At 37.8% G+C, this 17,783-nt stretch overlaps 1 protein-coding gene across 1 annotated transcript in view; it reads right to left on the reverse strand.

Moving 5' to 3' along the window:
- Positions 1-327: 327 nt before the first annotated feature.
- TINAG (tubulointerstitial nephritis antigen) overlaps positions 328-17,783 on the reverse strand; it is a 46,244-nt gene continuing 28,788 nt past the window's right edge. Inside the window, exons 10-11 of the mRNA XM_008921278.3 lie at positions 2,056-2,101; positions 328-994 (exon numbers count right to left, since the gene is read on the reverse strand). Of these exons, the coding sequence (XP_008919526.1) occupies positions 878-994; positions 2,056-2,101 (163 nt within the window). The 3' untranslated portion in view covers positions 328-877. The remainder of the gene's footprint in view (positions 995-2,055; positions 2,102-17,783) is intronic.

Raw genomic sequence — 17,783 nt, forward strand, 5'->3', positions numbered from 1 at the left:
CTGTGTGAGGCAGAGCCACAGGTGGCTCCAAGGCCCCAGTGTCTCTTCAACACTGTGAGAAGACCTGCACTGGCAGAAGACCCTTCGCTTGTGCTCTGAATAGTGCTCCTAATAGCTGCCACAGAATCAAGGTTGTTTTTAAAGAGCAAATTGTCTTCCAGATGCAGATTTGTTAAATTCCAGGTACTGTTGCATATCTACAAATGGCAGCTTTATGATACTGAGAGAGTATGGAAAGGGCACTGAGCATATACATCAGTCAGAGTATTGTCCCAAATATGGGTTCTTTCAACCTCTGGGCAAGAAGCTGATCCAACACAGAGTCAAGGTCAATAAACATGATTTGTTTATTTCATATCTTCACAGAGACGGGTGCTAGGTGATGAATCCACAAAGCTGGCACACCATCAGTATGCCAGATGCTCATTTTTATACACTTGGAATAATAAAAAAATGGCATATCCCATATACATAACAACCTAAAGGTATAGTCACAGAAGGTTAATCCGAGAGGGTGGGTAGAGCAACATCTCTTTTCAAACCATTCAATTGCTTTGATATGATGGGATTTGTTTCACTTGCATAGGGTGTTTTGTTTAAGCCAAGATGATCATTTGATCAGAAAGAAATCTAGGAGTAGTTTTGCACTTTTTCCTCACTGAAGAAACTTAACATTAGAGCTCAGATTTTAGAAAGATCTTGCAAGCAAATCAGGATTAGCCACAGCATGATGTGGTGTCTGCAGTGTGTTCATGTCAGGAAGACCTAATGAGGGCTAATAGAAAGGCAACTTACGGAGAAGACATTTTATTTCTCTAGGAAGACTCAACATGCAGCAGTGGAAAGAATAGATACATCAGTGTTTGGTACAGATAGACTATGGCTCTCCCAAAGTAGCTAAAATCAGCTTCTCAATATCGCACTCATTTTGTCCACGTAGAATCCTGAAATAACCATTTTCTCCCCAAGATTTTCCCCAGGAATTTGCAGCAATCTAAAAGTAAACAAAGCAGAAAAAAAACTTATCAGCTTTAATTTTAAAGTAGTATTTAAAAATGCGAAGTGTAAAATACAAAATCAATTTTTGTGTTAGTTTCCTTTTTAAGAAATCGAGTTTCTCAGATTTGGTGCTCTGAAAATCAGCATGCATCTTTTTCTGATATCTAGTAATTTGTTCCATTTTGCTTTGATCAAAGTTTCTGTTCTGAAATCAGGGTTAATAAAAAGAGAATATTATTGCTATGAGAAAGTTTGATAAATTGAAGCAGAAATTATGAGACAAAAATTTGAGTATTGGCTGCTGAAAGAGGACATTGAAACAATAATAGTCGCAATACCAATTACAACTAATCTCTTAAAGAGAAACCAAAGATACGAAAAAAAAAGATAATAAAGTTTCATTGAGGTAGCTATTGACACATTGAGAAATTTACTTTCTGAAGCCAGAATTTCTCAGTATTTTTTGCCAGTGAAACTACTATCATAAGCTCTGCCATCAGCTATGTAAACTCCAAATTACTTTTGATGAACACAGGAATAATGAGATGAGTTGTTAATCCAAGTGATTAAATTTGATTTACTCTAAATGGCTTAAAGGAAATGTTCTTTGGTTGGTTGGTTTTGGTTTTGTTTTTTTTTTCCTGATAGCTGGACAGCAATTACTAACATTGTTTAAATAGACAATTTGTCTTTTTGTAAATGTTTTAACAAATATTGTTGATTACTTTTATTCAGTCTCATTTGTAGACATCAAAAAGAACAGACTCTTCATGGAAAAATTTAATAACATTGAAACAGAAAAGACAGTGCAGGAAAAAACACAGATATAGGTGGGATGAAACAGGCTTTGAAATAGAGATAGATGATACTATAGTTCAAGGGTCAGCATGACAGAAGTTGCCATAGAGGGAATAGCATTATGCAGGACACTTTCAGGTGAAGGAAAAAAAATAGATGTAGAGAGAGTGAATGAAAGTAAAGAATTAGCTTTTAGATGATCTGTGTTGTAAAGATCTTTTTTTCTGCCTCAAAACACAGTCCTAAGGATTCACTTACCCAAAACTTCTGTTTCTGTCCTTTTTTGTCAGGTAATGACCCCCACCTGTTAGAAAAGAATGGTACTTTGATGCAACAAATAATCAGGGGAGAAGAGCTTGTTTTAGTTGTCCTAATTATCAGTATCAGAACAAGGCATGACTAACAAACTCTGATGATGATGAAAATGAAGATAAGTACCCTGCTAACCACAAGTCAAATTGCCATTAGGGATTACAAAAACTTAATGCAAGTGTAGTTTTAATCTGTCCTTCCAAAAACCTGTTTTCATTGACGAAATCTCTCCTCTGGGGGGCTTTCCAGCCGAATTGAACTCTGTAGGAGTATTGAAATTAATGTGAACACATTTCTTCAACTTAGCTGAAGATCCCTATGAACATTTTTTTAAGGATCTCATCCAACATTTTTACAGAAATAGCTGGTGAGTGGGGACTGAAAATGTTCCCAGTTTTTCTTAGCTCAAATTGAATTGCTGACAGCCTAATCTGTTTTATTGCACAGTGTGCGGGGGGGTGACCTCTAAACTTACTTGCTGCTTTTGACATTTTGAGGACATGCTAAATTTGGTGGGAATATCCTTGAAACCACATGAGAGATTGTCCCCACCTGTGAGGTGAGAGAACTTTCATAGTTGTGTCATTGTAGCTGAACCGCATAGTATTCTGATTTCTAGGCCTCACTTTATATATAGGGCAGAAAAAGTTCCAACCTTATCATCTGGATGTATTTCAACAAGCAAAAGTTGCATTGCACACCTTGGTAGCTATGGTATGTTTACTGGATGCATAAAGAGCTCTGTGTTGTTTTGAATTTATACAACGAATGCTTGTCTAGTTATTATTCACAGTTCATGATGCTTGAGTGCCTATAAAAGGGCATAAATAAACAGAAAAACAAAGATGAGAAATTTGCACATTTTCCCACAGTGTAAAGTTAATCCTAGGATATATCAAATGCCATTAACAGGGTGTTTATCAGTGTATATCCCACCAACACCACATGAGAGCTGTATTTGCAGTGCACTGTTCACTTTAAAGAAAAGCAACAAAAATATGTTGAAAAATCCCACACCAGGAATGGGAAGATTTTTCCGTCATATTTGTATTTGAACAGCCACAGTGGCATCAACTCTCCTTGCTTAACAATGAACTCTCATTTACATGGAATACCTGCACTTTCAGCCAAAGAGAAAAAGAAAAGACAAATGGGTGACTAGAACAGAGGCAAAGTGTGAGTTACAGCTGCAAGCACAAATTGTAGCTACTCTCATTAAACATAAGGAATCATAAAAACAATGTTGGTCATAATGACCATGGAATGTAATTGTTGTTTTTTAATGGGCCTTATGATGCTTTTTGTTTTAATCACCAAAAGTTCAAGAATTATTAATAATCTTTGATATTTCTTTGACAAATATATTTTAGATACAGTCTGTCATGATCACAAATTTAAAAAACAGATATATCATAGTCTATCAGATTTCATGTCAGATTCAGATTTACTTTTTTCCTCATGACCATTTTACTAAAGAAATTTACATCAGCTGTAGTGTAAAAGTCCAATATTTCAGTCTTAAAGACAAAGTAAAATTGTCTTGAATTTATATTCATGTATTCCTGCATTCTGTAGTATGCTTTATTTCTCCCACTTGTTTGAGTAGAATGATGACCAGTTCTCTCAGAGGCATATTTCTGTGATTAAATGTTTTTATAACACCTGTTATGTTCTAAAAGAGTCAGTATCTAGTTTCATACACTGATTGGAATTTATCTATTTTCAGAAATGTTTCTAAATGGAAGAAAACTTAGAAACCGAAATGGAAAAAGATTCTTTTATTATCTTGACTATAACATATCCATGAATTTAATTTCCTAGGTTTTGTTCCATCAGAGTCTGATACCTAGTTACTTGACATATGTGTTTTATTTACAGTTTAGAAAGAAGAGCTGCTTACTCAGTAATCAATGCCTATGGGCACTCCTCAAATACTCTAAATTAAAATATATTAAATTAAAATACACAGGAGTGCAGCCAGTAGGTCCGGAGGAGTGACTAAACCCCTTTTTACAGGACCTGCCATTCTGTGTCCAGTGACCAGTCTTGGGCTCCCCTACGCTGGAAAGACATTAACAGGCTGGAACAAGACCAGCAGGAGTCCACAGAGATGTTTGGGATCTTGAGCACATTATGTATGAGGAGAGGCTGGGGGAGCTGATTTTGTTCAGCCCTCAGGAGAGATGGCTCAGACCAGATCTATTTGTTGTCTTATGCTTTACATAGGGTGGTGTCCTAGTTAGGACAGCTGAGACCAGTTCATCATGGTATAGGTGTAACCCAAAACTGTGTATTCTATAGCCTTCCATGCCATTTCCCAGAAATTGTTAGCAGTAGAGGCCCGGGAGATAGGAAGATGTTCCTGTACTCATACCCTTTTATGGAATTCCTCGCTCTGAGGGAAGGACTGAGCATTCCTGCCTGAACTGGAGAATATATAAACTTGGAGTTTTGGAACCATTTTACCACTCGTGAGATCCAGAGGAGGACTGCAGCTCACCGCTCTCAACCAGACTGAGACCACCACCCTCAACTGGACTGCAACCACCACTTTTGACCAGACTGCAATCACCACTCTTGACCAGATTGCAACAGCACTCTCACCAACAGGTTTTCCCCTCGCTTTTTCCTTTGGACTCAGGGGGCCCAAAGAACACCACTCTGTTCATGCCCCAAGGTGCTGGGTTATATATTTGGGTTTTGTGGGTTAAAACCAATTGTTGGTCTGTATAATTGTACTTATTGTATTATTTTATTAAATTGTTATTCTGACTTATAATCTCTCTTTTGAGTTGAGTTCATTTCCCCTGCTGGTTTACCTTTAAACCAGCACAGGTGGATATAGAAAAGATAGAGCAGACTCTCTGGATATATTGTGGTGGTGGCCCCCTGCCCGCCTTCCACATCCCCCACTTGAACCATAACCACCAGAGATGGTTGTGATGGCTGCATCCAGCTTACTCTGGACTTTGGAGGGCAGATGACAACAGGGTCTAGAACAGAGACCCAGATGTCTTATTGGCATGCAAATAAGACTTAAAGTATATTATCTTATTCTATTAATAGTGGACAGCCCATGGACCACTGAGCTTCCCTGTACAGCACAGGTCATTGATCACAGCCAGCACAGCTTCATGAGAGGGAAGTCCTGCTTATCACACCTGATTTCCTTTTATAACAAGCTAACCGATCTAGTTGATCAAAGGAAGCCAGTTGATGTCATCTTTTTGGATTTCAGTAAAGCTTTTGATACTGTCTCTCAAACTATCTTTCTGGACAAAATGTCCAGTGCACAGCTGGATAAATACATCATGTGGTGGTAAAGCAACTGGCTCATGGGTCAAGCACAGAGGGTAACAGTGAATGGGGTAACATCAGACTGGTGACCTGTCACTAGTAAAGATCCTCAGGGATCTTAGGTCCTGTGCTCTTCAACATCCTCATAAACAACTTGGACACAGGACTGGGAGGGATACTAAGCAAGTTTTCAGATGATACAACTTTGAGGGAGTTGTTGACTCCCTCAAGGGCAGGGAGGCTCTGCAGAGAGATCTTGACAAATTAGAGAATTGGGTAATCACCAACCATATGAAGTTCAATAAGGGAAAGTGCTGGATTCTGCACCTGGGATGGGACAACCCTGGCTGTACATACAGGGTGGGAAATGAGATGCTGGAAAGCAGTGCTGTGGAAAGGGACATGGGGGTCCTGGTCGATGGCACGTTGAATGTTAGTCAGCAGTGCCCTGGCAGCCAGTGTCAATTCACACACTGAGGCAAGATAATTCTGTTTATTCTAGTTTGACAAAGTAGGGATCTACGTGGTAATCCACAAAAGGGTAGCTCCCCAATCATGAAACCTTTATATTATTTACACATTCTAACAAACAAAGCCATCAGCATTAATTGATTACATATTACATAGTTTTTTCACTTATTAGTACTTAATCCCTTATTTGCTAGTTAAGTTTTTTGCTTCTCATGTAATTTGTGTCCTGGGGTGCATCAGGCAAAACACTGCCAGCTGGTCATGGGAGGTGATTGTCCCGCTCTGCTCTGCACTGGGGTGGCCTCACCTTGAATATTGTGTGCAGTTTTGGGCATGGCAATATAAGAAAGATATTAAGCTATTAAAGAGTGTCCAAAGGAGGGCAATGAAGATGGTGAAGGGCCTTGAGGGGAAGCTGTATGAGGAGCAGCTGAGGTCACTTGGTCTGTTCAGCCTGGAGAAGAGGAGACCGAGGGGAGACCTCATTGCAGTCTGTAACTTCCTCGTGAGGGGAAGAGGAGGGGCAGGCACTGATCTCTTCTCTGTGGTGAACAGTGACAGAAGCCAAGGGAATGGCCTGAAGTTGTGTCAGGGGAGGTTTAGGTTGGATATTAGAAAAAGGTTCTTCACCCAGAGGGTGTTTGGGCATTGGAACTGGCTCCCAGGGAAGTGGTCACAGCACCAAGCCTGCCAGAGTTCAAGAGGTGTTTGGACGATACTCTCAGGGACATGGTGTGACTCTTGGGGATGGTCCTGTGCAGGGTTAAGGGTTGGATTCAATAATCCTTGTGGGTCCCTTCCAACTTGTCATATTTTGTGATTCTGTCATTCTGTGAAGCTGCACACCAGTATCTACTCTTGAGTAGGGATGCCTCCCAGGGTTACTCCTGAAAGTTGAGAGATTCCTTAACACAACAGATTCTCAGTAAGGGAGTCATAGCATGTTAAATTTTGAAATCTTAGCTAAGTGGTATAAAGGACTGATGGTGTGTATATAATCCTTCAGACCATTTGCCAGGTCTGGGACTAGGAGTGGATCCAGCCTCACCAAGGCTCCTCTCCAAGAAGGAATTTAGAAAGCAAGGGGGTCCTTTTTGAACCTTGTGAATCAATGGGAGAGTCTCCCTAAGAGTTTCGTCTGACCCCATCATCTATGCAGCAAAAATCAAGTGTACCTTGCCATCGAATCTTGCTAAACCACTGTCACATTTACTATTGAACTTTGCTGACTCGCTACCTTATATCGGTAAAGTATATTGCTGCCTCTCACAAGTGAAGTGCATCACTCGGTCTGAGACAACCATGCACAGAAAATGGCTAGAAGATTTTCACAGTTTTCAGCTAGGAATATTGCAACTAGACATAAGGAAAAAAGGTATTTTACAAGAGTGTTTAGGCACTACTGCCTGAGGGGCTGTGGAATATCTGTCCTCAGAAGTATCCAAAACTCAAACTGAGAAGTCCCATGAACCTGAACTATGTAGATAGTTCTGCTTCGAGCTGGAGGGTTGAACTAGATGACCTTCTGAGATCCCTTCTAATCTAAAGTATTCAGTGATTTAAGCAACTTTATCTAAGATGGCCCTGACAATTTAGGAATCAGAGGGTTGGAAGAAACAAATTCCAGACTCAGTTAGTCTACGGTTTTATGAATTACTATATTTTGTATTCAATTTCTAGATTTTGTTTAACAGTTCATAGGTTGTAATGGGGCAATTTATTTTGCCAATTTTTTAATGGTTGCAGACTAAAGAGGACATAGTAAGTTTGAGTTACTGTTTACTGGCCAAAACCAGCCTTGAGGTTAGTGCATGAGTCAGGAACAGGATTTAGCAGAAAACGTGGATCAGACTGCCATCTCCATAGATGCTGAGCTTTACTGGTAGCAACTGTGGCATAATGTCCTAGGTCTGTTTATCAAAGCTTTCCTAAAGCTTGGCACTTCACACTTGTTCCAAAGACTGGTTGAAATTCACCAACTCTCATTTCTTCCAGGCTAACGTACTTCTCTCAGTGTGGAAAAGCACTCAGTTGTAATGGAAACAGCTGTTCTTTTGTGAACAACACTTATATATTATTCAATGATGCAGTGTTTGTAGCCACATGTCAGTTTGATTTAACATCTTGCCTCTGGGAATGAATGCCATCTCCATCAAGAATATTTCTTGGGATTTCTTGGTTCATTCATACAAATATACCTTCTTAAGAAGAAGCCATTCTTTCAAAAAACTCCTAGGTGGAAAGTGTTTCTGCAGTAGCATCTTTAGGAAAGGAGAATGTATTTTCTAAAAGAGATTTCTCAATTTTCTAAAATACATTTCTCATCATAAGTATCACATTTGATCTTTTCAGTTTCTCTTTTTCCCTTTTTCTGTCTATAAAGAATGAATTTATTCTGTATTGTATCCCTTAGTTGCACCTATGAAATATATTATGGCACCCAAGCACAGCTTCCACTTTAAGCTTAACTTTAGATTCCTCAGAGGAAACAAATCTCTAAATATCCTTTCTGTTGCTGAGCTGGGCATCTGAGGGTGAGTTTTTTGAGTTATAAAGAAATAAATAGTCTAAATGAATAATATTAAATTCAGTTTGAATTTTAACTGCCATATTACTTGCTGTTATAAATACTACTCCTTGAAATATGAGCAAAGATGGAGGGAAATGGTCAGATAATATTTAACAATCTGAAAATAAATCCAGATGAAATATTAACATCCTAAAACTCTTACCCATCTACTAGACTGAATGGAAACTGGATAATATCTTATCTCAATAATACAGAAAATGAGACTGTTTCAATGTAGTTCACATCCTATATGTTTTCCTACATACATGTAACTCTGTACAAATATCTTTTCCTGAATCTGAGTGATCTTTGAGATTTTACCTCTTTATTTATGCTATATTTAAAATAGACACTAGTTGCAAAAGTTTATTCATTAATAAATTAAAAAGGAGACCTCATGGAAGACACTACGAGAGTAAAAAGTAACCTGGCGTATTAATGATAGCAACTGTGAAAAATGATGGCATTCCAGATCATTTTCCCTGCAGAGTAGCAGCTCAGAGAAAGTGTTGATTGGTCCCTCAAAAATCTTCAAAACCAAAATTTAAAAAAAAAAAAAAAAAAGCATGATCCTGAAGGAGTTAAATAAGGCATTGTGGTTTAAAACTGAAACCCATACCACAGCCATGCACTGAACAATCTGCACAGATTATAAAATGTAACAGTAGTAAAAGGATATTATTAATCAGTGCAAATTTTTGCTTTGTGTGTACTGTGCAAAAATAGAATATATAATAGTTTCTTTACAACATTTTCCAAAACATAGTTAATACAGTGTGCTACTGTTTTACCGGTTGTCCGGGACAGGATTAGTTTTTGCAGTAGCCAGGAGGGGGCTTGGCCAGGACCCAGAGGTTATTCTATACCACCTCACACCATTTTTCAGGAATGGGGGAAAGGCTCTCTTCCAAGTCAAGTAGTGTGGTGGAGGGAGTTGTTGGAGGGGTTTCATGTGAATAGTTTGCCTCTTTCTTGTAGCCCTTGTCATTATTATTGTTGCTGTGACTATTCAGTCTCTTATCTCATTGCTGTTTCCTGTAAATTGTTCTTATCTCAGCCCATCATTTTTACCTTCTGTGCCTTCAATCCTCCTCTCCAGCCTGATGCTGGGGATGATGGGGAGGGAGAGGGGGAGTGGGAGTGATGGAACGGCACGTGGTTTGGAGTGTTTCGGTGGGAACACTAAATTGGGGAATACCATTCCTAAACCACGACACCTGTCTCTTCTGAGATTCAAGAAGCATGTTGACATTATTATCCTTTATGCAAATGTTAATGTCAGAACATTAATAAGAATTTGTCTTTTTCTTGGTAGTCAAAACTGTGGGATTTAGTTCAAGATTAAGATATCTAAATGTATGTGTCCCACAGTAGCTAACAGAGTATATTGGGATACATTCACTTGCTTAAATGCAGGTGCCTGGGGCTGTTTGAGATGCCTTAGGGTGCCTGAGACGTCCACATGTTTCTGGCAGACATGACAGCAGACATGAGACATTCCCATCTTTTTGGAGACACAGCTCTTCCCACAGCCAGTAGCACCAAATACCTCTGTAGGGGAAACTAATGGATCTACAAGCAGTTGTAGCTGAGTTGCCCTCCTGTCTCCACTGACTTTGTTGAATATATCACCATCTCTATGATGAGAGTTTGGATATCTAGCGTATCACACCTGCCTGAATCTCGAATTGAATCCTAACTAACAATAGTTTATAACTAACCATAAATAACTAACACTAAAAATTGAATATTTAATTGCCTACTGAACTGAGATAAGAAAAGAAGACTGTAAATTACTAGGAAATATACAGTAAATGAAGTGGTAGAATGGGCATCAGCAGACAATAAGAATGTAGGAGTTTCCAGAACTACACAACTGTAGTTCTGGATTTCAGAATATATCATGAGGAGAATTAAGACATTACAGACTAAAGGACTTGGATTCTGTCCATCTTAAACCATCCAGGATAAAATGAAAGAATTAAGAGAAGAGGGTAGAATTAACATCATAAACAACATGGGCATTGCAGTTCTGATATCTATCAGTTTTTCACAATATAGCACAAAATTGTAGATGTTACATTTGGTTGAACAAAATTAAAGCAGAAATGTATTGTGCAAAAAAGGTTGTCAGACTGATCTGGGGTGCATTTTATGTTCCTTCGTGGCTCGGAGCAAGAGTTGGTTCATGGATCAACAGACTGGAAGGAAAAATTATGCTTTAGATTATGCTTTAGCCCTGTATTCTCAATCATAGAACAGAACCCCTTTGTGCTGGGCATTATAAGTGAAAAGGACTAGTAGAAGAACAAATACTATTGCCATTATCTGCTTTCAGAAACTAATCTTTAAAGAAAATAAATGGGAATCTACTCATGAATCTGAGACGTATCACTGTTTTGACTATAAGTCAAAATCAATAAGAATTTATAAATTATTGTAACTGCTTCATAAAAAATTATGACACTTTCAGAGTTATTAACTGGTACAATTTCATTAAGACAGTCAATTTTATATCTCCTCCTTTTCTTTCTCTGACAGTTTTTCCTCCTGGGATCGTATAGTTCATGTAGTCAATGTAATCGTGACCAGTTTTTCCTATAGTGGACCTATCCAAATCACATTATCCTAATTAATGACATTCCAAACTAATTGAAGGTAAACAGAGATCTCCAGTGTCTCTAGGGAAGAGAAAGCATTGAAACTAATCGATCTGATAGTGAGCTCCAAATTAGACATGGAGTCTGCTTTAGAAATGTCAACAACATCAGAAAGAAAACCTAAGAAGCTGGGATTAAAAGTAGGCAAGATCATACATGTTTTGAGTAAAGAATTAAACAGCATATGGCTGGAGCAATACACTAAATGCGATAAGTCACTGCTAGGATTAAAAAGAGCAACAGTAACAGGTATTGGTGTGACAAACTGAGACAAGAGTAAGCCAAAATATAGAAACTACTAGCCTAGATGTGTGTAGGACTCAAACTCCAAGCAGAAAGAGAAAACTTAAAGTCATATAATAATCTATAGATACAATAATGGAAAGAAGACCAGGAAAGGAAACATCAAGAAAAAGCACCTGAACAATTAAGGAATTTAACTTCTGGTGTAGTTAGTTCCCAAGCAGAATTGACAGAGACTTAAAAGTGAGTTGACACGTTCTTGGACACATTTTTGGACAATATCCATTAGAGAACAATAAATATTACACTTTCTGGAAGATGACCAAAATAATCTAATAGCACTCTTTTCTTTGTTTTTGTGATTATTTCGGCTTGATATTTATTCCAAATGAATGACATTTCAAAAGTAAACAGATGCTGGACCTCATTACTTGGAGAGAAAGGGATTTTATTAGGGTATTTTGCAAGGCTTTAGATAACTAATGTCCCCATCTTTAGTATTTTTAGGAAAAGCCTTACCCCATTCAAAGTTTCCATTTTATTAAGAAGAAAAAGAAGATATTTTAAGCAATCACTAAGGGAAGGTGTCTCTGTCAATTACTGAAAATTACTTTTAAACGGGAGTTTTTCTTCTGTCTGACAAAAACATACTGAAAGAAATACTCCACTAAGCTTTTCTGAAAGAAACTATTCACGATCATCAATCAAAAATAACCTTGAACAAAAAGAATTAATTTCACTGAACTGCATTCAGTCCCTTCAAGGAGTAAAAGTAAGCAGTGTATTTTCACATACACAAAGGAAGCCCTCTTCAGCTGACTCTGTAAAAACCATCCTGGTGCTCTTTGAGGTAAAAGGCTGAGTACTTGCAATCTTGCAATCTTGCAATAAAATGATTTCCATAATTCTGTGTCTGATTTTATATAGTAGAGGCACCTTAGCTGTCCTTTTCAGTAATAATTTTCTCTTCACATTAACTCTGTAGGAGCAATCCCTGAATACACAACTCTGCCTGGCAGTTAAAAAACTAGAATACGGAGACTCTTTCAGTATTGTTACACAGAATGGAAATTGAGGTTTTTTTGAACATTCCCTAGTTTCTTTTCCAATAAACTTTATCACTGCAGTGAAGGTGGACTTTACATGAGAAGCATAAATAAAATTATCAGAAAAAAAATAATAGCTGATAGTTAAATATCATTGGAAAAAAATAAAAAACCTAGAAATATAACCTAACACAACAAAAAGGGCTATCAGCAATGTCTTTAAAACCAAGGCATTTTGCCAGATTTTAGTGTGCTTACACTCAACTTTGTAGATAAAATGTTGTTAAAATCTAGTACAGCAAAGACTTTTGAAGAGTGTGCTATATAATATTACACAAACTGACTCCTTAAGACTAAAGCTGTCAAAGAAAGCCTTAAAAGTAGAGAAGAATGACAGGTCTCTCAGATCTCAAGCTAATAATTCCTGCAGATCTATTGATATTAGTGGAAGTCAATGCTTTGCATAAATTGTTGACTGGACAGAAATACATGTAGTCTAAAACTTCTCATCTCACTTTCTTCCCTGCACTTGACTGTATAACTTTCATAATACTATCAGAGAAAAAAGGCCTAACTATTGCAGAGAATGTCCTATTCTTAGTGCATATCACAAAAACCTAGTGTCTTTCAAAAACTAGGAATTTTATCTACTTACTTAGACAAAAGTTTAGTTCTTAATCTTCCATTAATAATAAGAAGGTTAGGGTCACTGACTAATGTTTACAACAAGAAAAAGCTTCTTAGAAAATGGTTGCTGGAATTCGAAATTACAGTTTTGCCTAGACTTTTCAAAATGGGAGATGAGTCAAATTACCAGTGAGTCAACAGTTAAATCACTCCCACAGATCTACTGTAATGAATTATATGAAAGACACTCTCATGGATTTAACTGCATGAATCATCAGACACTGTGTGTCTTTTTCCCATGACCTTCTAACATATTTCTCTTTGCTGTAAAATATGTTTGAGTTTTAAAATATGTTAAGTTTTAACTACAATACTTGATGTTGGTCATCTGACAATAATAAAGTACATTATTTTTTCCCCATGAAAGAAAAAGGGAACTCAAGGCAAGGTTTCTTTATTCAGGAAGAAAATAATTTGGGTTACAATTTTTGGTGGTTTAAGATATTACTTGTTTGTTGCTATTCTGAGTGTAAGTTTAAGAGAGAACAAAAGGAAAATGTAGAGAAAAAGATTGTCTTTGAAGGTAAAATACCAGATGTCACTAACAGTAGACACTGGTATCTTTTTTAAGACTTTGGACTTTGCACAGTAGAGTCATTTAATTTTGTATTAAATCTTAGAATTCTGTTGCTCTGTCCCCTCAACACTAAACCACAAGTTTTTTTGCCTCACATATCAATTTTATCTCCATTAGTATCGTTTTTTGTGTTAAACATTCAACCAATGTTTTTTCAGTGCACAGATGTTTCAGTCTAGTAGTTGGCTAAGCCATTTAATTTGCTGCACAATTGCATTCAAATTGTCCAGTGAATCATTGATTAAAATAGAGGAGAAATGTGTTCCCAGTTAATGTACATGTCGGTGTCCTCTTATTGGAGTCCTTTGTCATTCTGAGCACCTTCCAAGGATCTGAAAACGTATATTGTTCATGAAAGACTATAAAGGCTTTTAATAATACTATTCTTGCCCCCTCCAAGCCTTAAGATGACAGTCCATAGATTTAATTGTAGCCAAAGGCATGGGCTTTGAGACCTTCCTGGATTTTTCAGTGTCAGATCCAGTTTTTTGGTGAAGGTATGGATCATGTATTGTAGCTTGGTAATGAAGTGATGCAGAGGAAAAAGTCTGAGAGAAGATTTGTCTGCTAAAAACATTAAAGACGGATACTTTACTTCACTAACTTTAAAAAGAGATTTGTTTTAACTAGAACCACGGCCACTTCATCCCATGTACTTCGTTTATACTGAATAGAGGAAGTGGCACCTTTAAAGATGGCACCTTTACACCATCAACAAATCTGCCTCATGTTTTCTTTTCTTATGGACACTATCTGCTATTGAATAGATACAACAGGTTTGTTCAGATATTATAGCTTAAATGTACAAATCTGACAGAAACCTACCAACAAGTTAATCTTTGATGTGATTTTAGTCTAGTTTTATTAAGAGATGTTGAGATAAAGGTGACAGTTTCATATGTAATATGGAAGTTTCATTGTGCCTCTTTAACTTGTTTTCATACTAGTGTCATCAAGAGCTGTAGTTATATGTGTATATACATATGGATCCATGAATGCATATATGTACCTACACACAAACATACATGCAAGACATTCCAAAATTACTGTCCTCCTATGAATACTGTGTACCAGTAATTTGGGTTTTAATCTACTTTAGGATGCCATTACATGTAGGATTTCTCTAACCTAATCTAGACATTTTCATTTTAGCTGTATAAGTCTGATATTATCTCACAGATTCTTTTATAGTCCACAAAGTGTAATCACATCCAACAAAGCAATTCAGCTCACCTTAAGATAAATACTTAAGCTAATGTAGATGAATAGCTATGGAAGATACAGAGAAACATGTCTGCTTAACAGAGGCATAAGAATTTAACTTTTCTTCATCAAAACATAGCTGTTATTTATCCCAGTCTCCACTATTCACTTTTTCTGCTTACCTCCCTGTCTCTGAAATACTGACACAAAATCTGTTTGAGAGATCCTGCTCTCTCTAAATGTCACTGGGATCAGTCTATCCTGCCTTCATATTGCTGAAAGCCCCATTTCACTGTCCCTATAGACTGTGACCAAACCCAAATGGTCTGCTACCCGCAACACCCTCTGCCTGGCTGTTCCACATTTTCCTCTCCTCCTTCAATGCTATTCTGTCTTTTCACATTCTCTGCCTGAGCTTGAGGTCACACATTACCTCAATGGAGACAGACTTGCAGTCCTGTCGCAGCTGATTGTACAAATAAGCCTTTGAATGATAGAAAATAATTAACGATTTCAAGTTGCATAACAAGGGAAGCCAATCAATACCTTTACAGTCCGTATGATCCAAAGGTCAATTAGGCTGTTTATATGTGCATTTCTGGTTTTGTACAAATAGCTCTTGCAAGCTTCACTAAAATGTACTTGCACTTTATCAGTCCATGACCTTATAGGTTGTACAATTCATGAGCAATTTAAGGCATTCCCAAAAATGTTTCTGAAATATTACAAATAGTATAAATAAAAAATGAGACTACAATAAGCATCAACCCACACAAAACTGCATTTTTTACCATATGTATCAACATGTCTCTGCTGCTTCTTTTCTCTCTAGGAACCATCACAGCTAAGCAGAATGCAAATAAACATCAACATCTTTATTTTAAGTACAACTTTGTGAGATTTCCATGAGTTTGTTATTTAGGTCAAGGGCTCTGAATTATCCTTTTCTCAAGAAAAAATCACCGAAGCTATATATGAGTGACAAAGAACTTATACCCAGGCCACATATTTTGCATTCAAATTAATTGAAACTAATGAATTATATGAAAAAGTGATAGCTTAATCCTGACAACATTAAAATCTATGCAAAGGAGTGGTTTAGACTTCATGATGCAGAACCACATCTTATGACTGGATTTATCATTGCTAGAAATACCTAGCCTTTGGCTCCAATGAAAGGATGGATACTTCTTCATATTGTTGGATCCATTGGATACTTCAACAATGTTCAATGAAAGTAAATGCATTCCCCACATATTGAACTTTGAACCAGTCTGAGGTTTCCTAAATATCGCCTTCGGTTTTTGTCTTTTTCCTTCACTTCTCATGTCCTTCTTAAGTATATCAGACCACCCAGTTTTTCTCTTACTCCATGTTTTGCAGTGACCACTCAATACAATCCTTTGCAAGGAGCTGCCTCTTTCAGTCAAGGCACTCAGATTTTGTTCATGAGTGGTTCCTTGCCCAAGGGCTGCTGTCTTTTTGCAGAGACTATCAGTTCCCATTTAAATCAGCATCCACTTCAGCACATTAGTTATCTTTTCCTCTCTCCCTCCTCAGCCATCACTTTGTCCCCACATGCCCTTCTTGGTTAATCACTCACCCAAGTAGGTTATTTAGCACATCTGTGGGGCAGCATGTCTTAGGGAACAGCTGTCATCACTTCACACTTGCACCAAGCATGCTTCATAGCCCTCCCAACACCCAAAACCACAGCCTCACAGCAGCTCATCTCTGTATTCAAAGTGCACTCAAACTTTACTCTTTAACTTTATTGGCTTCTCGTGACTGTTCAGATATACCTTAAATACACACACATAAACCAGTACATACTGACTGTCCTCCATAACATATTTTCCTAATTCAGTCCTCCATTTTTCTATGAGAAATTCTGGTTTCTCTTTTTCATTGCTTCACAACTTTCTCTTTAATTATAATTCAGGAGTTTTTCCTCTACCAGTCTGAGTCAATACTTTTTGCAGCAGTAAAGAATCAAGGACCATCTTCCATAAGCCTGCTGCTTCTCTCTGCTGCTCTGCCACTACCAGATATGCTCTTGTAATTCATAACCAGCAGTTTCCACAACCATAAGCATTTCCATGTCCTTCACAAAGATATCTTCACCAAGATTACAAATGCAAAATGCACCTTATTTTGTGACTTTATTTGCTTGAACTACATGTTGAAGATACTCTTAGTAACCTTCCTAGCACAGGCCTGAATCATTATTTCATATTCTAGACCACCACTAAAATATTTGTTTGAGATTCTACAGTCCTTTTTCTGTGTAATCACTTGGTGACTTAACAAATTCATCCTTGTATATTCCCTCCATGTCAAAGAATAAAGTCCCATAGTGTGTTCTGTAATTCAAGTGTATGCATTATTACATACTGTGGTGGGGGAAAACAGTTTTCCCCCCGAAGTTATAAAATGGTAAACCCCCAGGGGCTGGTGGCCCTTGAGGTTTGAACCAATGAGCGCTTTTGCAAAATATAAACATATCACAAGCAGACCGGAAAAGAAAGTAGTAGTTGTAGTTGTAGTTGGAGAAGTAGCCATGTCGTAGAGCCGTAAGGAGAAGCAGCAGGAGCCCCACTGGGGGCTGGGCCCCCCCAGCCAGGGACTGGGGGGCTGCAGGGACTTGGAACAGTGTTAAACTGGGCTAAGTACCCATAGCTAGAAAGCTGAAGGAGTTTTCTCCAATGTGAGTGGGCAGACGGAGCGGCGGCAGAGCAGCAGTGGATGGAGAAAGGGTGGCAGAGAGCCAGAACGAGATAAGAACTGAAGAAGCAGCAAACAAACATGCAGCCGAGCAGGAAGACACAGAGTTGTCTGAGAGAGCCGAAAGAGAGCCTGCTACAGAGCAGGACTAAGCTCTACAGAGACAGAGTTTGGGTAAGAACTGAACCAAAACCCCC

Source organism: Manacus vitellinus, unplaced genomic scaffold (genome assembly GCF_001715985.3).
Source record: "Manacus vitellinus isolate BGI_N305 unplaced genomic scaffold, ASM171598v3 scaffold_4_pilon, whole genome shotgun sequence".
In the NCBI taxonomy this organism is placed as follows: domain Eukaryota; kingdom Metazoa; phylum Chordata; class Aves; order Passeriformes; family Pipridae; genus Manacus; species Manacus vitellinus.